This window comes from Euwallacea fornicatus, chromosome 19, assembly GCF_040115645.1.
Source record: "Euwallacea fornicatus isolate EFF26 chromosome 19, ASM4011564v1, whole genome shotgun sequence".
Classification (NCBI taxonomy): domain Eukaryota; kingdom Metazoa; phylum Arthropoda; class Insecta; order Coleoptera; family Curculionidae; genus Euwallacea; species Euwallacea fornicatus.
This window is the reverse complement of record NC_089559.1, coordinates 3,403,772-3,431,556: the sequence shown is the minus strand read 5'-3', so window position 1 is coordinate 3,431,556 and position 27,785 is coordinate 3,403,772. Positions and strand designations below refer to the sequence as shown.

The 27,785-nt window shown below is 37.4% G+C and overlaps 2 protein-coding genes across 5 annotated transcripts; one reads left to right on the top strand and one right to left on the bottom strand.

The window, feature by feature from the left end:
- Window positions 1-338: 338 nt before the first annotated feature.
- LOC136345218 (uncharacterized) lies at window positions 339-11,577 on the top strand. 4 transcript variants are annotated; one of them, XM_066293304.1, is made up of 13 exons: window positions 339-613; window positions 973-1,088; window positions 7,651-8,007; window positions 8,568-8,682; window positions 8,780-9,010; window positions 9,105-9,293; window positions 9,353-9,626; window positions 9,784-9,833; window positions 9,916-10,029; window positions 10,101-10,289; window positions 10,346-10,591; window positions 10,694-10,862; window positions 11,411-11,577. In XM_066293304.1, exons 1-13 carry the CDS (start codon window positions 485-487, stop codon window positions 11,536-11,538), a joined length of 2,307 nt encoding a protein of 768 aa, XP_066149401.1. In that variant the 5' UTR covers window positions 339-484; the 3' UTR covers window positions 11,539-11,577. The 4 variants fall into 4 exon arrangements, with proteins under 4 accessions (XP_066149401.1, XP_066149400.1, XP_066149403.1 ...); XM_066293303.1 differs by having other exon boundaries at window positions 9,916-10,035; XM_066293305.1 differs by lacking the exon at window positions 339-613 and adding an exon at window positions 770-920 and having other exon boundaries at window positions 9,916-10,035.
- LOC136345217 (uncharacterized) lies at window positions 11,574-27,625 on the bottom strand. The gene is made up of 13 exons (XM_066293302.1): window positions 27,323-27,625; window positions 20,133-20,342; window positions 19,943-20,075; window positions 19,252-19,386; window positions 19,011-19,194; window positions 18,720-18,951; window positions 16,165-16,392; window positions 15,873-16,115; window positions 15,700-15,820; window positions 15,467-15,646; window positions 14,949-15,413; window positions 14,460-14,896; window positions 11,574-12,684 (listed from the first exon to the last, which is right to left on the bottom strand). Exons 2-13 carry the CDS (start codon window positions 20,185-20,187, stop codon window positions 11,612-11,614), a joined length of 3,486 nt encoding a protein of 1,161 aa, XP_066149399.1. The 5' UTR covers window positions 20,188-20,342; window positions 27,323-27,625; the 3' UTR covers window positions 11,574-11,611.
- Window positions 27,626-27,785: the final 160 nt, after the last annotated feature.

The following is a 27,785-nucleotide window of genomic DNA, read 5'->3' as shown; positions in this document are numbered from 1 at the left end:
CAGGCCCAATTATGTATATTGCGGCATTTTTCAGGAGATGACTCTCAAATACAGGACCGTTGATAGTGTGTTTCTACACTATTGCGGTTTCCAGTGGCGAACCATGAAGAATTTTTTTTAAACTCAAATCTCCCTGGTGGAGGCTCGCTTAGTTTATATTTAAAGACGCTTCAGTGTTGTGATGTTCTTCTCAGGAGGTTTAAAGGATCAACCGTTTTAAAAATAGTACGAACTTGTCTGCAAAAGTCCCACAATTACCTCAAGGCATAACTACTAATGTTTGCACCATCACCTGTGGGTACCACCATTCCCACATCAACGTCAGTTCGAGAGCAAAATTTCATGCATCAGGGATTGATTCCCTGTCACTAGTGCACCTTAAGAGCTCATTTTCGAATCACTATTATCGCTTTATAATTCTGCAATCTACGAAAAACTTACACATCGATGAATCCTTCATAAAGTAATTTTCCTAATAGAAAGAATGAATCAGTGTGCAAGAAACTACCTCCAGAACCGCTACTACGACTATTACGAAGGTGAAAATGATAAGTTCCATCAGGCGGACTACTGCGAGGATATGTCCGTCCAACGCATCCGACGCTATCCAGAGGTGGGTTACATCTATTTTTCCGTTTGAATACGTCAGACTTTATCCAGAGCTTGAACGTATCTTTATTTAAATACTTCCGGACGTATATAGGGGTGGATGGCTCCTTTTTCCCTCGAAATTTGCCCCGATGATGACATCAGCACTAACTAAACAAAGCTACATTGAAACCGATCACCATCAGAGCTATTTAGAGCGGAATCGATGCATGCTCTAAGTGCATAGCGCGATCAGTATTAAAATTGATTTATAGCCCTTAGCCAGCTGCTAGTGAGAATTCAGAGGCTTAAGTATCAAATTACGGGCTTCGGTTAGATATTTATGTAAATGTTTGAGAAATTTCATTTATCTGATTGTTATAGGAAATTCAGGATGTTGAAACTACCTGCCCAACGTATCCACGGTACTACGAGCCTGTAAGTGCTACGGAAGGGTCCGTTAGGGGGAGACGAGGCCCCAATATGCATGTCGCAACTCGGTGAGTGTACAGCGTGATGGGAATTTTTTGTTAATTTTAGAAAATTATTTGTGTCGTTGCGAACGTTAAAATTTTACTTTTTTACACGCGATGCCCTGTACATTATATGAATTTTAGATTTACTCATGAGGGTCATTTGTTTATAGAAATCTTTCTGCACATCTTTCATACAAAAATCGAATCATAAATCTTCAAAATCACCCTCTAACCTGGTAGTGCGGGCTCTAATTATAGGATTTAACAAATGTGCCATTAAAGCTATATATATTACGGACGTTAAAAATTCTCACTACACATATGTATATTATAATCCTTAGGAGTGGTGCTAGGTACGCCTCTGTTTAATTTTTCATCTATAGGAAATTTTCTTTATTTTTGCACATTAATTTTGATATTTAATTAGTTCGAAACCTCCGTAGTCACGCCATTGCTCATCCGGGAACATCAAACTTCAAACTATAATCTCTACTTCCCGATTTTTTTTAATCAAACTTCCAGCACAATCTGTCTAGAATACGACCATTAATCCCTTTCGCCAACCATCCTATGAATTATTATTATTTAAGGGATATGGGCAATTAATTAATTCTTATCAGCAATTAGGAATTCAGGCGATATATGCAACGCGCGCAAACGTAATTAACTTGAGGACTCCCAATCTCTGACAGATCTATTGGGGTTGTACAAAGGGGTCCCCGCAAGGTCCCCTCGAATTCCTTCCAGGAAACTTCCAGAAACGTATGCAAATCGAGTGAAACTTACAGTTTGCTGCTCAATTTGGTGTAATGTCTCGCATATTACCGAGTTACATGTTCTTGGATGCTTGAGGTAGTTTTAAGTGAGATTTGGTAGAAGTAGGGAGTATGAAAACGTCAACGTTAATTAATTATTTTAGTCTAAAACTGTGTTGAAATTAACTAATTTAAGTAAATTAAATTAAATAATTAAATAGGCTTTAAAAAGGCACTTATCGCATTAAAGTAAACTGTGACAGTTGCTTATACAGGGTGTCCCGAAAAAGAAGGGCAAGCTGCTAACTGCAGATTCTTTGAGCAGAAATAAGTCTTAGGAAGGAAATTGGATTTCTCTAAGCTTTAAGATATACCGAATCTACATCGAAAAGCCGATGCATTGTATTAAATTGTGATATTCTTCTGCAGTCTGGCCCCTTTATTCAAAACAATTTTCTTTATAGTACGTCAATGAAAATCTCGAACTTTTGTCATCTTTTATATTTTTTCCATATCCATCATCGTTTTCCAGCTTTACGCAAAAGTAATTAAAAATGCACATGATTTAGCCGTAACAAGTACGTTATATGCCTCCCCCCATTTCCTACTTGGATTTTCAATTACATCATAAATTATGCTATAAATAGGGTAAATTATGGAATTTTACTTTATTTTTTCCATAATTTATTGTTCATTTGTACATCCAAATTGGAACACCTGAAGGATATGTACTTCTTGGGGCGAAATGTTGGAAAGAAATCTTCTGGGAAAACGCAACCTGACCGCCAAAAATAACATGATCCTGGAGATTTAGGTGAACAGCTGAGAGGATCATTTACAAAATCCTCGAATTAGTTGCATTTTCTCCAAATCTCGATATTTTTACAGATTTGAAAATATTTCGAACTCGGAAATTTGCAATCGTTTTTCCACTCAACACCAGTTTTTGGGTTTTTCAAGGCAACAGAAAAACGGAAAAATTTCAAATTGATTTCAAAGTGGCATCGAAGTGGCCATTAAGTCCCCTCAAACTTTTCCCATCCAACCGTTTTCCTGGCTCTTACAACCCTCAAGATACATGTAGACCCAATTTGGGACACCCTGTCCGTGCTGAGGCCCCATTTGTCACCATTTTTAATGACTTTTTTTTATTAACTAACTTATTCTTTTTAAGTAACGTTTTTATATGTTTCAAGCCAACCAGTCTGGACCAAAATAATGTAATTTCATACGCTTTGCGGCACACATCTGTGGCGAATACTAAAATTATAATTAAATGTGTATGCTTGCGTGCGGAAGGCCTTCGTTTTACGCACTTTAACACAAAATTTTCCCTTCCATTAAGCGACACCTGGTGCTGGAAATGACTGAAGTTTTGAAATTATAATCAACTTAAAAAAAAAAAGTCGTAACGTTCAGAATTAATATATTAAGGTCCCTGATACTTTATCTAAAGGGAAAATGCTGAAATATACAAAAACAAGGATCTCAATCAATAAAAAGGGTATAAATTCTATGGGTTCGATGCACGGCTATTTACGATGAATAAAAAATGTAAATTTTTGGGTTTCATTCGGAGTCGAAGATTTAAAAAAATCTCCGAAATGTGAGAAAAAATCGGACGTTTTGAGGCTTTGCCACGCACGGATCAAGATATTATCGCGATTTCAGGGTTCGGATGATTTCAGAGTACTCCGCTTCAACGTACACTGTTCCACGAAAAGACAGCTCCACCTATGTTTTTTGGTAATTTACGAAATTGATTAGACTTTCCTTAAGTTTTTCTTTAAAATCGTGTTTGTTGGCTAAAAATATTACTTTTTGCAAAAAATCATTCACATCAGCTTTTTTTTTTTTTTTTTTTTGTGCGAGGAGGTGGGAATCTTCTTAAGACACCTGGCTTCGACGTGCAGCCAGGTAGCGTGGGATTCGACCGACCATTATGTCGCCCGCCTACCCACTAAAACCACCTCCCCTCTTCGCCCCGGTATCACCTTTCGGCATTCCTTCAGGGCCCTTTCCTCTCTCCTCGCGGACTATGCGCCGCCGAGGTTGCTCGCTACTCCCGCGCTCTTCCCGATTTCCGTTCTCTCTCTCTCTCACACACACTCTTATCCCACATGATCTTTCCCACCATTCTTTCAAATGCCATCCACATCTCCTCTGTCTCCACCAATTCACGCCCGATCATGTTTCGGTCCAGGTTGAGTCCCCTCTTCCTGGCCTCTCATTCACATCCGTTTCCTTATACTATAGTATAGTATACTAAACCGAAAATCGGCTTCCACAAAATGATAGCTCCACTTTAGTTTTTGGCGTTTATCAATGTGTATTTGTTCACATTGATTTTTTGCTGCGTAAGAACATTACTCTGGAAGATCGTGCTTAGTTTTGTTCAGTATTTGTTACAAAGGGATGTGGTCGACCTTCAACTGAGGTGGAAAGAACAGAAATTTTAACTCATCATCGTTATGGACGTTCGAATCGTTGGGTCGCTCGTGAAATGGGACGTAATCATCGAGTTATTAATTCTTTTTTAAAGGATCCAACCGCTTACGGTACGAAAAAATCCCCAGGGCGACCGAAAAAGTTGACTGTCCGTCAGACAAGACGCATCATTAATGCATCTTCAAACGCAACTGTCTCATGTAGTACCATCAAAAAAGACCAGGACCTTAATGTATCAATTGAAACGGTCAGGCGTACAATTCGTGAGTGTGGTTTCATTAAACATCCGAAAATGCTCAAAGCACCAGAGTTATCTGATGTTCACAAGATTCAACGTCTCGCATTTGCTCCTGCTAATGTCCGTACTGATTTTACAAATGTAAATTTTCAATATTAGCAGCAATGTTATGTAGTTATTCACCACCTTCCATGTAGTTTATTTGGTCTGACGAGAAAAAATGGAATCTGGATGGCCCTGATGGATATAACTCGTATTGGAAAGATTCGAGGAAAGAACCTCGAATTTTTTCACGAAGAAACTTTGGTGGTGGCACATTGATGGTGTGGGCAGCGTTCAGCGTGCATGGCGAAGTGCGTTTAACGTTTCCATCCACTAAGATGAATTCGGAAAATATCAAGAACTGCTGGACGCCTGTCTTTTGCCTTATCTCGAGGCAAATGGTGGTATTCCGTTCCAATATCAACGAGACAATGCACCAATTCACGTCTCGCGATCATCGAAAGCTTGGTTTAATGGAGCGCAATTGCCGCTGGTCGACTGGCCTTCTCGTTCGCCGGATTTAAACGTAATGGAAAACGTTTGGGCGATACTCGTACACAGTGTTTCCGCAAATAATCGGAAATATAGTACCATTCAGGAGCTTAAGCATTCAATTTTTCTTGAATGGGAAAATCAGGGTAATAATCTTCTTGTTCGACTTGTAGAATCTATGGATAAACGTTTATTTCAAGTAATTCAGCAGAATGGCGGTCAATGCTGTTATTTTCTTGGAAAGCTGTAAATAAATTGTTGTTTTTGAAGTGGAGCTATCATTTTGTGGAAGCCGATTTTCGGTTTAGTATACTATACTACAGTATAAGGAAGCGGATGTGAATGATTTTTTGCAGAGAGTAATATTTTTGGCCAACAAACACGATTTTAAAGAAAAACTTATGGAAAGTCTAAACACTTTCGTAAATTACCAAAAAACATGGGTGGAGCTATCTTTTTGTGGAACAGTTATATGCTTTTTATTAACTCGACAAATAAACATAATTAAAACCCTCGTCAATTAACAGTGCGCTAATATGTAAATCATTATTTTACTACCTAAACACTTCAATATCGCTTATTACGACCGTTTCCCTCTCGCGCCTCGAACAATCTTAGGTTAAACGTGTTATATTTTGAACGAGTGGCGTTCCGGGCGAAATCGAATTTACACATTGATATGAGTGTGAAAAGACCGCTTTTCACAGTTCTCTCAAACAGTATCACACTAAAATTCCGATGGTCAGTGAACCTGCAGACATTTCTTCCCTTCACGAGTTGTAAGCACTCCGGATTTAACGTCTAGGGAGTGAAAGCAAAAATGTTCAAAGCTGTTTTTTAACGTCGAATTGAGATGCACAGGAGTGGTCAAAATTATAGCAACTTTTTAAAATTTCAAATAATTTAGACTTAACGGCCCACATTCAAAATAGGTTTTGAAAATATGATTCTACAATTATTGTTGAATGATAGAAGTATATAACAATAATAATTTGTATAAAAAAATAAAAAATATATTCATTTCGACCTGGACAAAAATATAGCAACTTTTCTAAAATAATTATAAAGAGTAATAAAACTTCAACAAATTACAAAAGAATTGTTCAATAATTAACATTTTGCATAATGCCCTCGCTGCTGAATAACTTCTGCGCATCTTCGAGGCGTTGAATTTATTAAATTGTTGATGTAATTGTTATCAGTACTCTTCCAGGCTTCTTGAAGTGCCTGAAGTAAATCCTGTAAATTGGAATATGTATTATTCCGAATTTTATTATCCACATATTCCCACAAATTTTCTATGGGATTGAGATCGGGAGATTGCGACGGCCAAGCAAGAACTTCTATCCTTTCCCCTCTAAACCATTCTGAAACAAGTTTCGATTTATGTTTGGGGTCGTTATCTCGTTAGAAAATGCTTCTTAGTTCTCTCTTCAAGATATGGTTGTAAATGATTCCTGAGGATATCTCGGTACATGAACCGATCCATGCGACTTTCTATTTTGTGAAGCGAACCCATAACAAAACCAGAGAAACAACCCCGAACCATAATCGAACCTCCTCCATGTTTTACGGTTGGTAAAACAAACTTTTTTTGCAACCTTGCGCCTTTGGGTCGTCTAACGTATGATGGGTCATCACTTTTAAATAAGTTAAATTTGGACTCATCGATGAAAACTACCAATTTCCACTGGTCAGATGTCCAGTGTTGATTATTCTTCGCAAACTGAAGTCGGGCTTTCACGTTCTTCTCAGACAGCAATAGTTTTTTCGCTGGTCGCCAACCAAATAATCCATTTTCCACTAATCTTCTTATGATCTTGGAACTGATATGAGCTAGGCCCGTTTCCTCTAAATGTGATTTTATATGAGTGGATGATAGAAATGGATCTTTTTGACAAATTCGAATTATCCATTTATCAGTTCTTTTTGTAGTTTTCCTTGTGAGTCCTGAATTTTTTACAGCTGCTTCACTTCCTGTTTGTATGAATTTGTAAATAATTCGAGATACAATTGACTTATGCACACCCAAACTCTTTACAATTTCGCATTGCCGTTCGCCACTTTTACACCGCTCAATGATAATTTTCCTGATCTCTAACGAGATTGTGTTACCTCGACTCATAATGAAAATCGTCGATTTAATTTAGAATATAAAACGTCTTTAAACACACAAGTCTGTTAATCAAGTGAAATTTGAAAATTCCAAGAGTTGCTATATTTTTGTCCGGTATTGCAAAAATATGTTTTAATAGTTTCTTATAGGAATTGTTGCTATTTCATTTGGATGCATTTTAAACACCAACGGTTGTGGAAGATAAATAATATAAAAACATATATTGGATTTAGCCGAATAGATACATTTTATTTAAAATGTTTAAAAGTTGCCATAATTATGACCACTACTGTACATGCAATTGTCAAAAAATTTCCCCATTTAACCTTTGTTGTATCTCCAATAATAACGAAAGTACCTGTAGTAACCACATGAAGATAGGACGCCCTGTATCCGTCGCATATTCAAACAAGATATCATCGAATTTTGAAAAATCACATCAAATAAATTTCCTCCCGTGGAGATTAACAATACACTTTCCTTAACACCCTGTAGGCACTCCTGCAGTCACCCCACTACCCGCCTTTCGTACGAGCAGAACCCCACTAGTCACCAATTAAGGAACCACCTCGTAACCACCAGATCCAAATCGCCCTTATGCCAATTCCGACATGCGAACACTTTCTCTGAACAGACTGCGTCTACTCACCCCCAAAATTCCATTCTCTGCGGACTTGAGCAAGACGTTTGCGAAGATTATTATAAAAAATACGAAGGGGGGGGACACACCTGGGGGGTTCACCAAAATAGGTGGGTGTTGCATCAAAAGCACGAAGATGGCGAATTTGGAAGGGTGGTAAATAAAGACGGATTTGAAGGAAGGAAGAATTTGGTTACTCCAAAAATGCACAAGTAAGTTTAGTAAGGGAAGGAAAAAAATAAGGAGAGGACTTTTAAATAGGATATTCATATTATACAGAGTGTTTTTAGAGTTGAGTCAATGAGAGCCGGAGTAAATGCAAATCTAGCTCTAATAAACTTTGATCAGGGTTTCCAAGACATTCAAAAAAGTCCGCTAAATATTTTTTACGTTTTTATAAAGTACTGAAATCGAGCGTACTACCAAAAATCATTCATATTACAGTTTTAATAGAAAAACAATCCTTTCAATCCTGATGAAACTCGTTAAAGTTCAATCCGCATCGAATATTAATTTTCATCGAATGTTCAGCAAAACAAAAAACGACTGCACATCACAGTCTATACTCCCAAAAACACAGAAGTTATTAAATACTAACAAATATCTAAATACCGAAAATCCCATTAAGTTACCCTTAATGGCCAGGCTAATGGCCAAATACAGCATTTTGGCAGGATCAAAGCAGGGATTTAATTAGTCAAACATCAGTGCATTATCTAAAGTGGAATTGGGGTGCATGAAACTTACTCCAACAGTTTGCTTTGGCTTTCAGATATGTGAGTAAAAATTCTTCTGCAAACGTGAAGAAAAGGCCGTCAGTGTTGTTCCTGCCTGTGGACGCTCAGCCGGACTCCTTTTTGACCAGACGAAAAAGCAAAACTCATGAAGTAAATCGATTTTCCTTTAATATTTTTAACCTTGACGCAATGCTGCGTGAAATAACTGGAATAGTTCCGGAGATATTAATTAATTTTGCACAATTAGCAATTCCAGCATCCAAACAGAATATCAACAGACTCCTTCTATCGCCAATCTAGTTACAATGGTGAGTCGTTTTCGGCCCATAAAATGAACTCCGAGGGCGATGTAAAGGGCGATATTACCATAGAAGACCTGGACATTTTCATGGATAATTTTGAGACAGATATGGCTTTCCAGAATAGCCGGAATGTGGATATCAAGGAGATTTCTAAATTTTTGAAACTAAAAATAAGGGTAAGAACCCTCCAAAGAGAGTTAGAAGATGTAATGGCCTGTAGGAAATCCGGATTTAACTCCTATTGACTTTTTTTAAATCTCTATTTTGAAGGTGCCTTCTTCAGTAAAAATGAGGCACCAGCAGCTCAAATCTAGGGCATTAGCACCAAAAATGAAAATGAGTCTGGATAAATTAATGGATCGATTGCGAAAGTGCGATGGTCTAGGAAATCACTCAGATGAGAAAGAATCCTGTAAAAGTGGCAGCAAAATGAAATTTTCTATTTCTAATCCAAAGAATGTTAGTCAAATCTAAAATTTAAAAAAACAATGAAATGCATAATTTTCCACTACTTTCAGGCCAAAAGTTTTACCTATGATTCCCTAGCCCGCAAGTATCCTCCAAATTTACATAAGAAAGATGGGCCCTCAGCTTCAGAACCCAGAAATCCCAATTTTTTCAATAACTTATTTCCTAAAGAGTCTGCAAGGACTATCCACGTTATGGATAACCAAAAGGAACTTTGTTGTGAAGTAGCAGATTCTATTATTGCAAATGCAAGTGTCCCATACAAAGAAGAGTATGGACTTTTGGTTGATCGAGGGCCTGATAAAGAAATACGGGAGAAGTCGTGTAAGTTATATGAAACTGTCCAGAACTCTATGAAAAGAGTTCCAAAAATTGCATAAAATATGTTTTTTCCTCCCTTTTTTCTTCCAAAAAATGTCTTTCATGTTGTATGTCCTCAACAGGTATTTTTAACGTTTCCAATTTTTCTTTATCCTTTTAGACACGTTTCCTGAATATGGACTGACCAGAAAGAAAAGCGAAACTAATCAGGTAAATGAAAAAAATTGTTTCTTAAAAGCGTGCGAAAAACCTTGATGTATTACTGCACATATCCGACAAACACCAATTCCAGCATCTAAAGAGCAAACCATCAAAAACCCTCTTGGATAATTTCGAGAATAATATCGCTATTCCGGATGATCAGGATGTGAATGTCGAGGAGATTCTCAAATCTTGGAATCCAAAGGTAAGGGTAAGAACTTCTCAAAGCACTCCGTATTTAACTCCTAGTGATTTTTTTAAATCTCCATTTTGAAGGCGTCTTCTTTAGTGCAAATGACTCAGGAGCAGGAGGAATCTAAGAAATTGGCACCAAAAATGAATATGAGTATGGATAAGTTACCTGATCGATTGCAAAACTGCGACAATTTAGTGGATCACGCAGAGGAGCAGCAATGCTGCAAAAGTAGCAGCAAAAAAGAGTCTTCTACCTCTAATTCTAAGGATGTTGGTTAAATGCAAACTCAAAAAAAGTGATATCCATTATAGTCCAGAATTTTTAGGCAGAAAATATCAACGATGACTCTTTGACTCGCAAGTATTCTCCACTTCAACAAAGAAAACAAGAGCAATCGGGCCTTAGAAATCGCGATTCTTGCAATAGTATATTGGCTAAAAGGTCTAAACCGACAACCCGCGCTATGGATGATCATTGCGCTTTAGATTTACACAAATCCAAAAGTTATATTTTGGATTTAATCGATAGAGCACTCAGTAAAGAACTGGGAACTGTACCTAGAAACAAATTGGTAGGCATTGAAACAAACGTGCATAAAAATGGTTTTCGTACTCACGAGAGTATGAAAACTAGTATACTGAAAACTAGTATGAATAATGGTTTCTATTTGAAGTTCTGCCATGATATGACTCCAAGCAAGGCAATCGCCACCATTGCACTCCATCAACGGACCAATGTTGAATTGACAGATTCTCTAATTGCGAATGCCACTGCCTCGGACAATCAAAAGTATGGGTCTTTGGTTAAACGGGCATCTGATAACGAAATATGGGAGCAGCCTTGTAAGTTGCACGAATCTGTCCAGCATTCCACAAAAAATAAATGTCAAAAATGTCACGAGAAGATAAATTTATTTCAAGAACGCCACTGAGATTAATGAATAGTGAAACTTGGAGGACATTCCAAAAAAATCTAGTTAAAAAAACCTGACTCCTAAAAATTGTCAAACTTCTGTCAAATCTCGACGCCACTGATTTTTAGGCTATTTTATGACCTACCTTACCCTCTATAATCTCTGAAATTGTGCAATATTTAAATAAATAATCAGAGGCGTATAAAACAATATGAATTCATTAACTGAACCAACGTGGCATTGAACAGGAAATGTTTCTAGTTCAAGGAGTAACCAATGTAAAAAATATTGAACTTTTGAAGTTAAGTAGTTTTAAATCTGGTCGTGTGTCAGGCTTTCTCACTGCGCATGTCTTTCTATCTTTTATCAAGAGATATTGCCTCATCTTCTACATAGATGCTTTTAACAATTTCATAACGAAATTTCCAGTTCCCCTGTTCAATAAACAGATGATAATACATGTAGTCTTTTTTCCAGCTGATGAGACCTACATTAGGCAGCTGAAGCAGCTGAGATGGGACCACATACTTCATATTCAAAACGAAGCAAAAGAACTGGCTGACCTTGAGGAATTCCTTGAGAAATACAATGAAACTCACCAATAATTCAAGCCAATTTCCAAATCTCAAATAAAACAACATTAAAGTTACAACAATAATTTAATTTATACACTAGAAACTATACTTCAAACCGCCCATCTGCCCCAATGCGGTATCGCACTTGTCCTCCGAACCTACTATGCACATTTACCACTTTCTCTCCTATTCTAAAGTCTTTTGCCCAGGGATGGCGACGTGCAACCTTATAGTGGTGCTTTTCCAGAATTTTCTTACGTGGAATCTTTTGGATAAAACTCTGGAACGGTCTGGGCGCCGCTGTGGTGGTCACCGGGGGCGGAGTCGTGGTGGTTGTTAGGTCGTTGGGGTCAATTATTATAGTGAAAGGTTGAGGAATGATGATATTTGATTTTTGTCCTCGTTTGGGGATTCGTTGAATGTGCCTGGAATGAGGAGGTGCAAGTGAGATGGCACTAGTTTGCGGGGAAATTGTTGAGGGATGTTCTTGCAAGTCAGTCTTAAAGGTTTTTTTAGTCGTTAAAAATTCATCAATTTGAGTTATTGCTGCTTCAGCCTCAGAGGTCTCAATCAGTTCTGGAGTGGTGGATTTGTCGGTTTCAGTAGAAACAGGAGCAGAAGATTCTTCAGTGTTAGATTTAAACTGATCTGCTTCAGTAGAAGTAGAAGTGGAAAAGGTAGATAATTGAGCAGAAAATTCTTCAGTGGTAGATGATGTCTGAACAGTTCTTGAAGTAGTTGGAGCATATTTGGGGACTTCTGTAGTAACCACCTCATTGGAATCCCTGCTCAACTCCCATTTCAAACTAACATTCTGCTCCTGCAATCTGTCACTATTAATCTTGGTTCGATTAACCCTCAGGGAATTATTGGGCCTAATCCAAATTAAATCCGAAAATCTCCTGGAGGTCTCCACCAAGGGCCAAATATTCCTCCTAGTGTAATCCTGGACCTGTACCAACATCTTCGCGAAATTATCTGGAATATTCTGGATGCTACTTGCTAAAGTCTGTATCAAAGTGCGGTTATTGGGCGGAGGTGATTGGGAGGAGGTGCGTCTTTGCGCTTTCTGAGGGAGGTCGTAGTCGATATTAAAGCTGAATTGAGGAGCAGCGTTAGAGAAATTGGAAGTCAGATTAGTGGGGTTAAAAGAAGGAGAGGGTGTAGAGGCGGCACCTGAAAGAAGAAAGAAGGAAGTAGAAAACTAGAGAAAGAAGATCAGTCAGTGAGAAAGTTAGTTAAAATTCGAAAATCTCCAATAAATATATAGATTTATTTTCTAGTAAAAATCATATTTATCTAAAATGTGTACGTACAAAATTTACAGGTTAAATAGCTGATATGAAACTACCAAAAGTTTGCCTAGATTAGGGTAAACCTATTACATACGGGTTGGGGATTAACGGATGAAATGGGTGTTTGCCTAAGAAAATTAATATCGCGTGTTTGCCCTAATATGACAAAATGATTCGTTAAACTTTGAACTGTTATCCATAAGTCACCTCGTTCTGTTGAAACACGCGTTTGAGGTGCAAAGTTGTTAATTATTCTTATACCCTTCTAGAAAAAGAGAAGTCTATACGTATCAGGTAGTTCGTTTAAGAGCGGGTAGAGCCTTAGAAGAGGTGCTAACGGAGTTAAGAGCCTTAAGAGGGATTTGAGAAATTTGAATAGAAAAGATGAGCAAAGAGGACTATGAGCACTCTGAAAGAATGAAAAAAAGATAACAAATTTTTAAGAAAATTGTAGTGTTTGTGAGAATTTTCTTAAGCTCTAAGAAAAGTGTTACGCATCTGGGCTTTGTTCAATGTCAGAGTGCAAAAAATTCTCGAAAATAAAATTCTAAATTCGAAGCTAGTGTTGAGGAATTCAGGTCCACTCTATAGGGATGCAAAAAGGTCACTAAATTAGAAGAAATTTACAGATAACAATTTTATGTTCGTTTAATTCCTAAATTTCTGACAGTATTGAGGAAAAATTGTGCGCCACTATACCACAGTGCAAAAAATAATCTACAAAATTCGAAGTATGAAAGCGGATTTAGAAAATTCAAAGTCGTTTTATGAGGGGATGCAAAAAGGGCAATAAATTTCTTTTTTAAGTCAGGGTAGTTAAGGTAAGTGAAATACCAAAAAAAGTCGGATAAATCATTGCTATGATCCATGTCTGGAAATTTCCTGGCAGTTCTAAATGAAAAAAGGGAAAAACAAAGGGAAAACCAGCTGAATAACAAAGCTGCAATAAATATCTATTTGGCAAATTCTTGTGAGTTTTAGGGATTTACTTATCAGTTCAGAATACGTTGTGATACGCCAATGACATTTTCGTAAATTCTTTACTGACAGCTCCATCTAAACACCGAAAAAGTTCGCTCTTTTTCATAACGTACACAAGCGTGCTGTTAAAGTGCAAAGTTTTAAATGAAGCGAAATTAAAAAAATCCCCTGGAAAATTCAGAAAGTAGATTTAGAAATTTCCTGGAAAGAAGTTGCTGAATCTCCTTCTTTTGAGGTTTCCGTCTCAATTTGGGGCATAAATGGAATTTTCAGGGTTTAATTTTGTTATTGAAAAAACATATCCAGAGCGATATATTCCAAAATAAAATGAAAACTGGAAATAAAAATAATGATTATTTTTAATTTTTTTTCATAAATTTGGGAAAACCCCTAGATTTGCGGTTGCTCTGCTTTATTTGCCATACCCAGTATATACAAAAATATAAAAAAAAATCAAAGTAAAAAGCATTTTTAAGTAGATCCCCAGTACCCATTATATCAAATATATACAAGGTACTTTAAAGACTTAAGATGCGCCTTCTCTTAAAGGGATATACTTAACCCCCAAAGCACTATCATCAAACACAGGCAAATTAACATAAATCTCCTTCTTCTGAGCCAGATCAGACTCGATCTGATTTAAATGATCCCTAGTCTTCCTACTAAGATCCTTACGTTCTGAGACCTCCTCAGTTGAAGACGAAGAGCTCATTGTAGTCTGTTCCAACCCTTCAGCCCTAATACCAATTTTCTTGGTGATCCTCTGGATATGACTATACTGAGTGGTGGTTTCCACGACATTTGCCAGATACGAGGAAGACGAGACTACTAAATTTTCTTTGGAGGATTCTTTGCTCTGATCGGGCAATGATCTGGGTCGATGGTGAGGGTCTTCTAAGGGCTCTTCGTAGTGTAAAGGCACGTACTTGGGCTCAGGCTTGGGGCCAATAAAATCTGAGATAAATCGGGGTGTGTAGGTGCTGACCAGCGGTAAAATGGTTTCTCTGGCGTACTTTTCAGCCTGCTCGAACATTCTTGCAAGTCTTTGGGGAAGGAATTGAACAGTACTCACTATGGCGTCTAGAGGGTTTGATCCTGGTTGCGAGGGAGGTCTGAAAACAAAGAATTCTTCCATCAATAGTTCAAATTTCGATTTGTACTTACTGAACAAACTCCTTCATAGATTTAGCCTCATCCCTCCTCTTCCAATCCTCTTCTTTGGGTTTCATGGTCGTGGGCCCTAAGATGGGCTCAGTGATCTCAGATTTGCTCTCGTCATGGTTCAGTACGTGCGCTCTTCCATTCTTCACGGAGTGAGTCTTTAATATGGGCTCCACTACCTCCCTTAATAACCCATCTCCATCGTTCTTATTCAGCTTGTCTGCCTTCAATGGGCGGCTGTTAAAAGCTCTGCTGGACTCAGTCTCCCCATCCAGGGAATTCGAACTTTCCTCCATGGATATTTTATTATCCAAATAGCCAGAATGGACAGTTTCAGCTTGGTCCAATTTAGATTCTTCGCTAGTTTCAGTGCTACTACTAATGGAGTCGGCACAGTCTTTAGGCAGTAATGGAAGGGTGATGGGAATTCCTGAACGTAAAACTAGATTTTTTTTGCAGATTGAAGAGCTGGAATTGTTCCCATTAACTTAGGGACTTAGAGGGATGTGGACGTGTCTTACACCTTTCCAAAACTGTCCATGAGGGTCACTTTATCCACTTTCCATTGGGCAAGGCCTGAAGACAACCATCCACTGTAGGCCGTGTATAAAATCTGGATCTTTGTTGGTTGAGAGAGGAGGGGGTGCAGAACTACGATTTTAGATAAAGAGTTTCCTAACTTCATTTCTTCATCGTCTTTCCTAAAAATCCAACATTCCTCCAGATAAGAAATAAATGACTGGAAACGACATACTTTGTTAGCACGAAAGTTTCATTCAAAAACGATTCTCCGATCAAAGTAACTTGAATCTTTCCATAACTTTTGACTGGAACTGCTCCAGAACTGGTCTCAATCTTAACCAAATACTGGTGAGCTACAAAAATGATCGTGAATGCCGTTGAAGGTCTGGAAAACCTGAAAATTACCACAAAAAGGTTCCTCTTCCCTTGTAATCAAATACAATTCTCCTCGGCCCTTGGACCTATCAGCATAGTAGCCCATATTCCCGCACTTTCCTTCATCGGTACAAGGAAAACATTTTCCAGACAGAAAATTCTCATAACTGTCACAGGGAAAAGCAGGAAAATGGCATCTAGGTGACACTGAGTCGATAAAGAACTTGTAGGCCCTTCGGTGGTTGCACAGGGATCGCCCTTCCACTGCTGAAGCTATTTAGCCATTTATTTCCAAGATTCATCACCGCAAAGTCAAACTTACACCAAATAATGTCAGATACAGCGCCTACAAATAAATGACTGCACCCTTTTTGCATTCGACCCCCATTGGGGTAGAAGTCCACGTGCCCCATTTGCTGAGAGGACCCCAGGCCACCAAGAATTAAGTTTTCTCCATTACTATGTATGACGTCTACGAAAGAAGCGTCGGTTTCGTCGAGACGAGCTCTGATGTCTTGGGCTTCGAATAAAGGGCCCGCAGGATCCAAACCTAGAATTCGGAGCTAGTAGTTTAAGCTATCAAAGAAGGTTTATATGACATACTCTGCACTTGAAGGAAAAACTTTACAAGCGATCAAGCAGGATGATATGCATATTTTGGTATTTATAGATGAACCTTTAAGTGATCTACAAATGAATCAGCACTCGGCTTAAAATGCTCAAATTCCAACATACATGACGTTTTCAAAAATTTGGGCAATAGCCCTAAAATGAAAAGCTGTTGTCAGAAAATTGTACTTAAGCTTATACGTTGATGTTCAAACACTTTCCCTTACAGAAATACATCTCTTCAAAATTTGATGGAGAAAATGGTATTTTCTAAATAACTTTTCTTCCAGTTAAGAATATTTCATGAATGTTGGATCACTTGTGTATAACCGTTTTCCAGAAAAACACCATTTTATTAAAAAGTACATTTCACAAAAATCAAATTTTAAAAAACACAAAATTACAAAAAAATTGAAAAACAAAGTTGAATTTTCATGATATTTCGATATGAGTGCCATTAACTCTCACACATTCTAGAACTCGACGTATGGAAGACTGTCGCACTCTCCAAAATGTGTGAACGCTATTTCTTATTTGATAACAATGAAAATATACTGGCGAGCATAAAATTCGGGTCACTTTAGTATTTTCGAAATTTTTGCCTTCCTAACTTCCAAAAAAATAAAAAAGGATAGCCTTTATCGATTCTGAGGTTCTTTAACCTTGTTAAGGGTAAATGGTAAAAAAAACACGATCCTGTACCCAAATAACCGATGTATTGTACAGGTGTCCATTACCCAAGCACTGTAACATTTTTGAACACAATTTTGTGCTATCGAAAAAAAACTCATAATGACATTAATATCGCGTATTTCCCCCTCTTTTTGCCTTTCTACTGTTAGCGCAACTTGAAGTTAAAGAGAACACCTTTAACCAATTCGCCTAAAGTGAACAACAATTGAATGGAACTGATAAAGAGGATGCATAGATATTGAAGGTATTTTATCAATCTTTTCTTTTTCATGGTAAAACCATGCAGAACCGTAAACATTTTCCCAATGATCTGAAATTTCATGAAGCAATGCCGGTATGCCAGCGAAAAATATCACTTCTCTTTCAATACATTTATATTTGAAAATTTCGAAGTGACCCGAATTTTATGCTCGCCAGTGTATATTCTTTCCAATAATTCTTCTTTGGTCTCTACTGAAGTAACATATATTAATCTTATTAAATGTCCCCACAAATAAGAGTCAAAAGGATTTAGGTCTGGAGAGCAAGGCGGCCAAGCAACGTGACCTCCACGAACTATCCAGGGGTTCGGAAAAAGGTTATGTAAATTTCATTCTTAATAAATAATTATTTTCAAATTTTACGTTTATCAACAAAAGAAAAAGAGAACAAGAAGTAATATCTTTCTGAAGTGAAAATTCAAAGTAATAATTTTTTTTTGACAATTCTGATACAAAAATATTGTTTATTTTGGTGTCAAGGTGATAGAGTACAAAATGCACGTAAAATTCCATTACTTTCATAAAATATACACTTTGACAAAATAGTGTTTTCCTGGAAAACGGTTCGGTTTACGTACATCAACTAAGAGTACCTTTTTTTCTTAGGTGCGCAAGAAATTTTAAAAATCACATAACGGTTAGAAAAACCCAAGACTTTAAAAGTTTAGGGATAAAGAAGTTGAGGGTAGCCTCCCCCGCCTCCCTGACGATATAGAAAAAACTGTTAGGTCCTATGTTATTAACCTTGGTATTATACACAAGTGACCCAAAGTTAACGAAATTTCATCAAAATTGGAACAAAATTTATTTAGAAAATACCATTTTCACCATCAAATTTGGAAGAGCTGTATTTCCGTAGTGGTAAGTTTTCGAAAATCAACTTATAAGCATACATAAGTACAATCTTTTGACAATAACATTTCATTTCCGAGATAATGTCCACATTTTGGAAAACGCACTGTAGTTCTAGAGTTACTTATTTTGTAGCACAGACAACTGTGAAAATTTATCCATTTATGGGTCAACATATTATCTATCCAGGAGCAAACTAAAAGTATTTGAGAATTATCCAGAACGAAATTATGAGTGTCGCATCAACCTTTTTTCCCTTCTGCAACTCATCCTTCTACCCTAAAGAATGCTTCCATTTACATTCTACGACGACGACTATTCACGAATTTTTCTAAACTACATCTTTTTACCATAAAACAAACTCCGAACATACTGTCTACAGACCAAGACTGCGACTATCCAGACTTTGATTCAACATTCAGGAAAAAATTAGCTGTGAATTTTGCTAGTATTCTATACTAACCAGTAATCCTGCTAAGGTTTCCTAGGTCAGCCCCTGCAAAACCCGCAATATGAGCCCCCAAACTGAACCCTATGAGATGGGTATTCATGAGGGATAACCCATTTTTGTCCACCAACCCCCTCAGGAGCAAAGACAATTGTTTCCCCACCAGCCTCGTATTGGCTGAAGCTTTAACATAGTTCGGCAACGCCGCTCCATTGGACCAATCAACGCAGATCGTATTGATCTCCTCCTATTACGATCATTTCAACCTTTATTGTTCTATAGACGTGAGAGTGGGAGCATACTTACAACCGCCATTAGAGCGCTTCTGATCTCGTATGCCCAAATATACCCGCAATCACTTCCGAAGCCATGTATGAGTACTTTAGTAGGGAGGCTTTTGTTGAAGCCTCCTTTAGCCCATTGGTAGGCTTCTTCGAGTTTATCATACGGAACTTCGGTAGGGGCTGATCCGCTACGTCTCTGTCTGGTGCTGTTCAATGAATTTACTGTAGAAGTAGTGAGTACGGGCTTAATGGGGGTTATTTACCGAGCGGGGTATAAGAGGAATTTGGTGTTGATTTCTTCCGGTTTGCTTGGCAACATGTCGATGTATCCATAAGGGCCCGAGGACTCGAAGCAGCCCAACTCATCGTAGCAGACAGTGGGTTCTTCGCGTTTGGTTCTGTGAGGCATGAATTAAATGATAGTTTGAAGGTTGAGGTCCGTTTTGTATCAAGTGCGAGTAGGAAAATTGGGCTAATTTGAAGAAAAAGATTAGTGCCGATCAATGATCTAATCTGAGATCAGGTCAGATTATTGAATTGATTATCGCGACAAAAAAATCAGTGATGGTTAAGCGGATTTTGAGGCGAAAATCCCATTAATTGATGCTTGCAAGATCAATTGCCATTATCATTAATTTGCATTAAAGTTTATCAAACTTTGAGAGTAACGACCGGAGTGGTCTAATGTATCTATAAAATGACTTAGCCGCACTAGTTCGCCGGCTGAATGTACAATTTTGCCGCACATGTGCGAAAAAATTTATCTTGCGCCAAAATGCGAAATCTTTCCGAGATTCTTGTACAACTACAACTGGCCGGGATGAAAGAGAAGAACATAATTTTTTTTTAAGGGGAGAGGGCGATTTTAAATACTTTTAAATCTTGGCAAATTCCCCCTAAAGGAAAAATTTACCCTATTTAAATTGTCAGCAGTTGACCAAGGCATGTACAGACCTATTGGTGAGTTGTTTGGCGTCCTGCTTAGCCTGCCATACTCTCATGGATTTCACCACTGCATCATACACCCTGACATCATGAATATCTTCCCAAATCGAAGAGGACGAATGTTGATGTGGTATTGCATATGCTGAAAGACACAAATAGGGTAAATCCCATCAAAAGACCACCAATCAGAGCATCATACTCATGTAAATGAATCCCGTTATCCAAATATATTTGATCCAGGATCCGGACAGCATTGTAGGCGCAAATTCCAAATTTTTTCTTCCTGATCATTTAAGATCAATTGAGGTAACCCTTTTCCATAGGATATAACTCAGGGGCGTTACGTCAGCATTTCTGCTATTTTTCAACGCTTCATTTGACATTGTCGCTCAACCATGACGACCGAACCCTATTAGGAAAAAAGTTATTAATTGTGGCGAATATCGATAACAAATTCCTGCATAATTCGTAACCACTCAATTAAAATCTTCTACTAAACGTGGGAAATTTCGAGATCGGCCGTGATCTTTTCCTCGTGAAACCTCTTCATGATTCTCAAGTCGTGCTTGCAACTACGGAAAGCTCGATATCGCATTTAATTCTATCACGTATTTTACAATAAAGCCCAGTTTTCATCATCAATCTTGTTTTACCGTTAACAATGTCTTAACGCATGATGTAAGAGAGAACGAGCTTAATTATATTACAAAAAGGAGAAATATTCTTAAGCAAAAAAGCATATCCGCAAGGTTAACCACTGCAAGTGAATGTAGAATGAAATATTTAAATTATTTTGTATGCCACGGCCCTGATCTCTCTGCTCTTGTTCTCTGCATTCAATCTCTTAAATAGATTTCTCGGATCAGGTAAAGTGTACCTTAACCTGAACTAACTTAAACCCACTTGAGGATTGCTGGGGATCCTACCGGAGGCTTCTGGGTTTAACATAAATATCTCCAGTTGATTTGACCCACACAATTTGGTCAAAACGTGTTTTAGTTCTTCGATTTGAGCCGGAAATTACGCTTTAACCACTCATCAATACAAAACCATAAACCTCTTTTAGGGGTCATTATGATTCGGAAAACGACCATTTTAACACTGTTACATAAATTTAGAGCGGATACGCCTCTGTTCTCGTAACATTTGTTTTACGAGACGTGGAAGATTACCGTTATTTACCTATTGGTCCTATAAATACCCACAATTATGTGGGTAATAATGGATAAGTGCAAATAATCTCGTGAGATAATTGAACGGATCATAATTTTATCACGCGATTTTATGTACAATTTGGTGAATGCTAAGCGTGAATTTGATGTCAGTCGATGAATTTGAAAAATTATAAAAAGGAGCAAAGCTCCTCTAACCAAATCTAACTTTTTTTTGGATCTCAGCATTATGAGTGAACCCTCTAAAATTGCAACGACTTTGAAATATTGTTTAATTGTTTGGGCCACCACTGAATATTCCTCATTGCAACTTCAAGGCTCGGAAATATCACGGAAAATTATCAAAATGGTTTCACTTATATGACAATTGATTTAGGGGTCTGAATTCTCCATAGACATTTGGAAATTTACTGTGCCAAATCAGTGGCGTATCAGTCCGTATTTCAGAAATGCTAAAACATATTTTTGAAGAATTTATACTATGGTAGTGTTATATTCATGTTTCCCTATTGATTGTTGTGGTAAACTATAATTTGTCCAGAGACAGTAGCAATTGCGTTATTTTAAAATCAGTGGTGTACCATCATGAATTTTTTATTTAATTTATTTTGCTGAGTCCTTTCGAAGTCAGGCCGAGTTGAACTCTGTCGAGTTTCGTAGTTGTTGAGTGTTTCCTCTGCTGATTTGTTGGTTTGGTAGCCGAACTGTTGGCCTCAAGGGGAAAAACCCCGAACTCGTCCTGTTTAAGGTAGTTCCAGTAGCTTCGGCAAATATTTCAACATAGACGACCCGAACTCGAATCGAACATGTGCGTGAGCAGCCTTCAGAAATGCGATATAGATTAATATCCACAAAAATAAGTTAAAATGTCAAGCAAAACAGCAAATCGTGCAAGCTTTAAACGTAGATATGAAAGTAATCTACAACAAAATCATTAATTATTCAGCGTGCTTCCACACATTTAGATCCCACTGAATGAGGTAAGATTTTAAAGGATAATCAACTCAAATAATCATATTTGAATTGAATAAATTCATTATTAAAATCTTAGAACAATCGAGCTTTGTGCTGATGTCCCAAGACGAAAATCGTTCTTCATGGCAGTATAAGAAAATAACCGTTTCTAAGCTCCACTTCGCGCTTTACAACATACAGAATCTTTGCTGAGTGCGCTAAAATTCGATAAAAAGGCGATTTTCATTGTAGAATTTGGCTGAATATCTCCAATTTTTTAGAAATTTTCTTATGTGCGCACGAAGTACAAGTTCTAGGTTTTAGCGATACAGTCAATAACAAATCTAGTGAAAGTGATAATTTCTCATAGACAAATTTTTAGTCAGTCAATTGCATGCTTGCATTATAAAATCGAAGCCTGAAGGTTAACTTAAAAGGTACCAACATGGTACCAGTGCAGGATTTCGAAACTTTGTCATTATTTGCCGGCGAAGTTCCAAATTACTTTGCGGTGATTGTGGGTTTGTTAGGATCAACACAAATTCAATTACAGTTTTTAACAAACTCTGCTCCATTAGGCTCCCGAGCTTTATCCGTGAAGTAAAGAAAAAGACTTACGCATATTTAAAATGTATTATTTCTGAATCATCCTCCGCAGCTTTCACAATAATAATTGGTAGTGATATAATGAAATAAAGGCCAATTAACCGGGAATAAATTAAATTGTAATTTATACAAAATTGCTTTAAAATTTCATAATTCAAAATCGTTAATACAGGGTGCAGTTTAAATCATATTTATATACTATGATGATAGAGGAAGAAGCGATGGTTACACATGTGCGTGCGGTCTTTATTACTTTATAAATGTTATTGTTTATAATCAATTTACTTGCCAAATTGAGTTATAAAGCTAGTAAATAAATCTCCGAATGGAAATCCTTTTGATGGTTTTATAGCTATTATTATATGACATATTAACTGCTGGTTTTCAGCTATAACGAGCTTTAAAGTACAGTTCATTGATTGTTTGAGTCATTATAGTTGAGGGAGTAATTAGAGGGGCTAAGTATACCATTTCGGTTACTTGCCTTATTAGGATAAAGGATTAAAGGTGCGCACCAGCAACCTCCTTCTAACACAATTAAATATGTTTCTCACGGTTTTATCAAAATATAATAACGTTACGTTTGTTAAGCAAGCACGTGGTAAGGCCTATCATTTCCTGTATTGCGACACACCCCTGCGTATAATGGAGGTTCTAATCCTCGATGGAAACGTTTACGTCGCGAAAATGGCAATATCCAGAAACTCTTCAGAGCAATATTTTTTCAGGCTTTCCATCTAAACACTCTTGACAGTTTTCCCCATTATTACGAAAATTATTTGGAAACCAATACAAATAAAAACAGCGATTTTCTGTGGCGTTCAGTATAGCCTCGTACAACAGTCTGAGTGAATCAGCACACAGAGCCGCCCACGGGACATCAAAAAGGAAAAATTCCAACTTAGCCCCTTCTAGAGTCGCTTTGCAGCTGGTGCCCTTTTTCGCTCTTCTATCGACAGTGTTTCCCTCTCTCCGATAAGTTTTATTCTTGTTTGCTTAAGTTTTTTCGAGTTCTTTCAAGTATAAATCAAGTCTAACTATACATATAAGAAGAATTGATAGCTTTCAGCAGTTCACTGAGGTAGTAGATTTCAGACCTGAAATCTCCAATTAGGACAGTTTCCAGTATTTTTTTCAGAACAATAATTAACGATGTACGATGTTGGTTTTTCATCTAAAAACCCTGCATGATTTTGTTAATTCTTACCAAAACGATCCGCAAACAAATAAAAATATATCTTATCGAACGCTTGCTGCAAGGAAACTGATAGGTTCAGTACATGCTTCAACTGCGGGGAAGTAGGTCACGACAAAAAACCTGTAAAAAGGAAAAGTCTCTCCAAGCAATGAAGGAGGATATACATAGAATGCCAATGTACAAATCTCGGACGTTCAGCGATCTACTGAAGCTGATGTGTAAAATAGAAAACCGGGCTTTTCGACAACCCTCAAACAATTAGTCAAACAGCCTTAGCTGCAACTCTCTCTGTTTTTAGTTTTACTCTTTGTTAGATGTTTGGATACTTTTTAATATAGAAAGTAGCAAACGTATGCTTTATAGAAAACCAAATTTTTATTCTTTTCAGCTTGTCGATGATCTGTAGAATGCCCAAAGCCACTAAGAGCACATACTCTCAACTCTATCGAATACTCCTTCTATGTGAAACAAGAATCTCCTTTGTCTCAAAAAGCCTTCTCTTTTTCAGCCTTACTGAATAGAGAGTTGTTCTTGAAGACCTCCCCTCACTGCACTGAGGCTGTCCGGCTCTGGGTCCAGGAGAGAAATAGCAGAGAACTCTCCAGGGCAAAAGTTGTTAGAATGTAGCATTCAGGTCTTCGTTTCGCGTTGACATAGTTGTTAATTGGGAGGTAAAAGAATTAAGAAACTACAGGAAATTAGTCACCGAACGTCTAGAAGCCGCATCAGCCACGTTCTACTTTTCAGAAAGAGAAAGAACGACTAATTGCCTTTTTCATATTCAGACTGAAGCCCATCTAAATAACTGTAAAGGTTTTTAATCGTATGCAACAGTTTTGTGAATTTTAATACATGAAACGCATTATTAAATGACTCCAGAAATTAATGGGCCATTGTGTCCAGTGCGATTCGATACCATTGCATTTTTATTAAAATTCTAAATTATATTTCGAGATAAATTAATTATGAGGCTCCATATTGGTGGGATCAATAAAAGTATTTTCATATCTGTTGCTGTTAATCAATTCTGCATTTTACATACAAAAACCTGGAGTTTCGTAACAGTAACACTGCAGTGTTAACTGCTAAGCCTGAAATGGCTAATAAAAATATGAAATTCCAATAGAAACTTGCTGTTTGTGGAGCTGAATTGAAAATACCAAGGTGACAAGGCAAGTATTACATCCTCAATCATCCCACATTACGTTATAATAAGCTTTTACTAATTAAACATTGCGCGAGTGCGAATACGCATATTAATGATGTGATGTGCTTATGCGAATATGAAAGCTTGAAGGAGCTCAAATCGGAACTAACAACGTTTAAAATTGCTTCCTATGCCATAAAATTATGTTAATGACTGGTGAAAATGTTTTTCACAACGAGGAAGCTTGATCAAGTCGCAAATCTCCTATAAACAACCGATATTGCCAAATTTACCTCGCAGATTATATAAAATTATAGTTTAACCGCAAGTGTTGATTTGCTCTCATAATCGCATCCGTAACAGGCCTAATTTTTTCAAAAATTTTCAAAGGAATTCGTAACAATAAACACACAATAACTGCGAAAAATAGTTTAATGCTTTTTACAGAAATGTACGGAATTCGCTTTTTCGGTTGAAATCGAAGAAATATGGTGGTTTTTTTACAAGGAACGACTCCTGAAAGTACCACGAGGAAACAATAATAGGAGACAATGCCCATGAATTGCCGCAAATACGCCAATGTACAAGTAAAAACGAAGTCTGTTTGACTATCTTTTTCGAGGGCTTTTCCGACAACTCTCTTCAAGGGTTGTCGGGAAGAGCGCCTTTCCATTTTTTGCACCAGCTTCAGTAGATCATTGAACTTTTCATATTTGTACATTCCCACTCTACGCCCTTTTTCATCGCAACGAGGACAGTTTTTCCCCGTTTACGGTATTTCTTACCGTGACCTACTTCCCCGCAATCGAAGCCTGTTTTGGCTTCAATGAATCCGCCTCAAGGCAAACCTAAACCTTTGCCGTTGTTAATGATGATGGCATGATGGCTTACGGGTCTATCTGAACGGCATAGAGTTCTTTCGCTCTGGAGTGGTTCAGTTCTGTCTGCAGTTGAAGACAGCGGAGGAGCAATAGAAAGAGAAGGGGGAAAAGGTCGACTCCGTACGTGTTGTCCTAGTTAATCCTAGAGGTATGGGACTGAAGAAAAACAGAAACGACGGGAAAAAGTTAGATACTTCTGGAATGTCGGGGTTGTGTATGGTGAAGAACGGTGTTTCACAGATATTGCAGAATGGATTCCTTCCATTCCTAAGTAAGGTCCAAGGGAAAGTGTATGAAATCAAGGGATGAAATCAGATGTCAGATATCGTTAAAAAAATATTATAAAGCCATTTTCTCGGAAAGGCGTTTTTGTGAGAAATTCCAAAAATCAGCAATTTTTAGAGTGTTGTATTTCAAAAGATCTGATTTCTATGAATCTAAGTGCCGTGGACATCCGTGTTTTTCCTTTTAAAGAAATTTATTAACTAACTATTAATGAGAATCGTTCTCCCATGCAAAATCATTTGCATCGACCGTTAATTTGTGCGATAAAATAATTCTTAAATAGTGAATTTTCATGTGGTAATGCCTCTGGTTTTAATTTTATTTGTCAGGTATTTTTTTCTTTAATGGATATTTCTCTGAAATACTATTGACGTAGAATGATAATTTCCGCAGTGAAACCGTATAATTTCTTCCAGAGGTTTTATAATGTATAATAAGAGAGATTTGACTTGGCCCTGATACGCCCCTGATATGGCTATTGGTATTACTTAGGGTAACGTTTTTTTAGAGTTTTTCAAATACAGTGGTAGTTTAGTGCATCCACAAAAAGCCATTGGCGTAAATTTCTAGTTCATGCGAATAAAACTAATTTGTATGTAAGCATTCAACTAGTCTTTCAGTAGTGTTGGGTAGCGCAAAAAGTGTGATAAACTTGAATTTTTCAATGGGAGAAGAAATTTTCGAGATTCCCAAAATTCATTTTCTATAGTGAAAGTGTTCAGTGTTGTGTTTATCGTTCAAATTTAGATCTTCAAGACTTTCATTTTTGCACATAAAATGATACAAAAAGGTGCTAATCAATTTCACATACTCTTAATAACAAGCTACCAACACAATTATGTTTCTAATCCTGAAAAAAATCGAAATTCTTTCAATAAAGAGAGAATATCAATGTGTAACAACTGGATCAACTTTAAGCCTTTCTCTTCGATTTTCAATTGATCGGCGATGGCCGCAAGTGGCCTTCTCTAGTCTAACTTTCATTTTCTCATCAAATATGGGTTGGGTGTACCCAGGAGTACTACTTTTATCAATACAGGTATCACGTAATAATTTACTTATTACCGCTCCTTATTTTAAGACAAGGAAGCTATTGCTATAAAACGTGAGGAATTATGCTAAAAGAACTAAGTACTATTGACAAACCTTTGGTGTGTAATTGGAACGTTCTAAAAAAACGTCGTAGGTTGTATGCCAATATTAATTGTGAAACCCAGTAATATCAGATAGTACCACCTCACACACTCACAGACCGTAAGCGGTACCGCAAAATAACCGATTCGCCGTCGCGCCAAAGTGGTACCAATGCACCAATAGTCGACTCAGTACTACTGCTTTCAGCAAGGTTCTTGCAGTACCCAGTTGGGAAAGTGCTGCTGCCGTTACCAATGTCCAATGGGTGGAACTTTGGCGACAGCAATAATAGTCGCTACTGGTACTACTGGTACTACTAAATGCAATTAGTTTTAAACTTCTTGTATAGCATATAGCAAATTGCGACGATTCTTGACATACGTAGCGGTTTCGAGAGGGAACTGTATGGGGACATCGTTAATGGTATTGTTGTAAATTCAAATTAATGCATAGAAAAAAGAACTTTGAAAGTGTG

Excerpts from the sequence above, each read along its gene's own strand:
- LOC136345218 (XM_066293303.1), top strand. The coding sequence starts at position 485 with ATGAATCAGTGTGCAAGAAACTACCTCCAGAACCGCTACTACGACTAT. Across the intron at positions 9,834-9,915 it reads AGAAAAGCGAAACTAATCAG|CATCTAAAGAGCAAACCATC; the intron begins GTAAATGAAAAA and ends CACCAATTCCAG. Across the intron at positions 10,290-10,345 it reads CTACCTCTAATTCTAAGGAT|GCAGAAAATATCAACGATGA; the intron begins GTTGGTTAAATG and ends CAGAATTTTTAG.
- LOC136345217 (XM_066293302.1), bottom strand. The coding sequence starts at position 20,187 with ATGCTGTCCGGATCCTGGATCAAATATATTTGGATAACGGGATTCATT. Across the intron at positions 18,952-19,010 it reads GAAGCGCTCTAATGGCGGTT|GAGGAGATCAATACGATCTG; the intron begins GTAAGTATGCTC and ends TGATCGTAATAG. Across the intron at positions 12,685-14,459 it reads AACTGAGGAGGTCTCAGAAC|GTGCCGCCTCTACACCCTCT; the intron begins GTAAGGATCTTA and ends TTCTTCTTTCAG.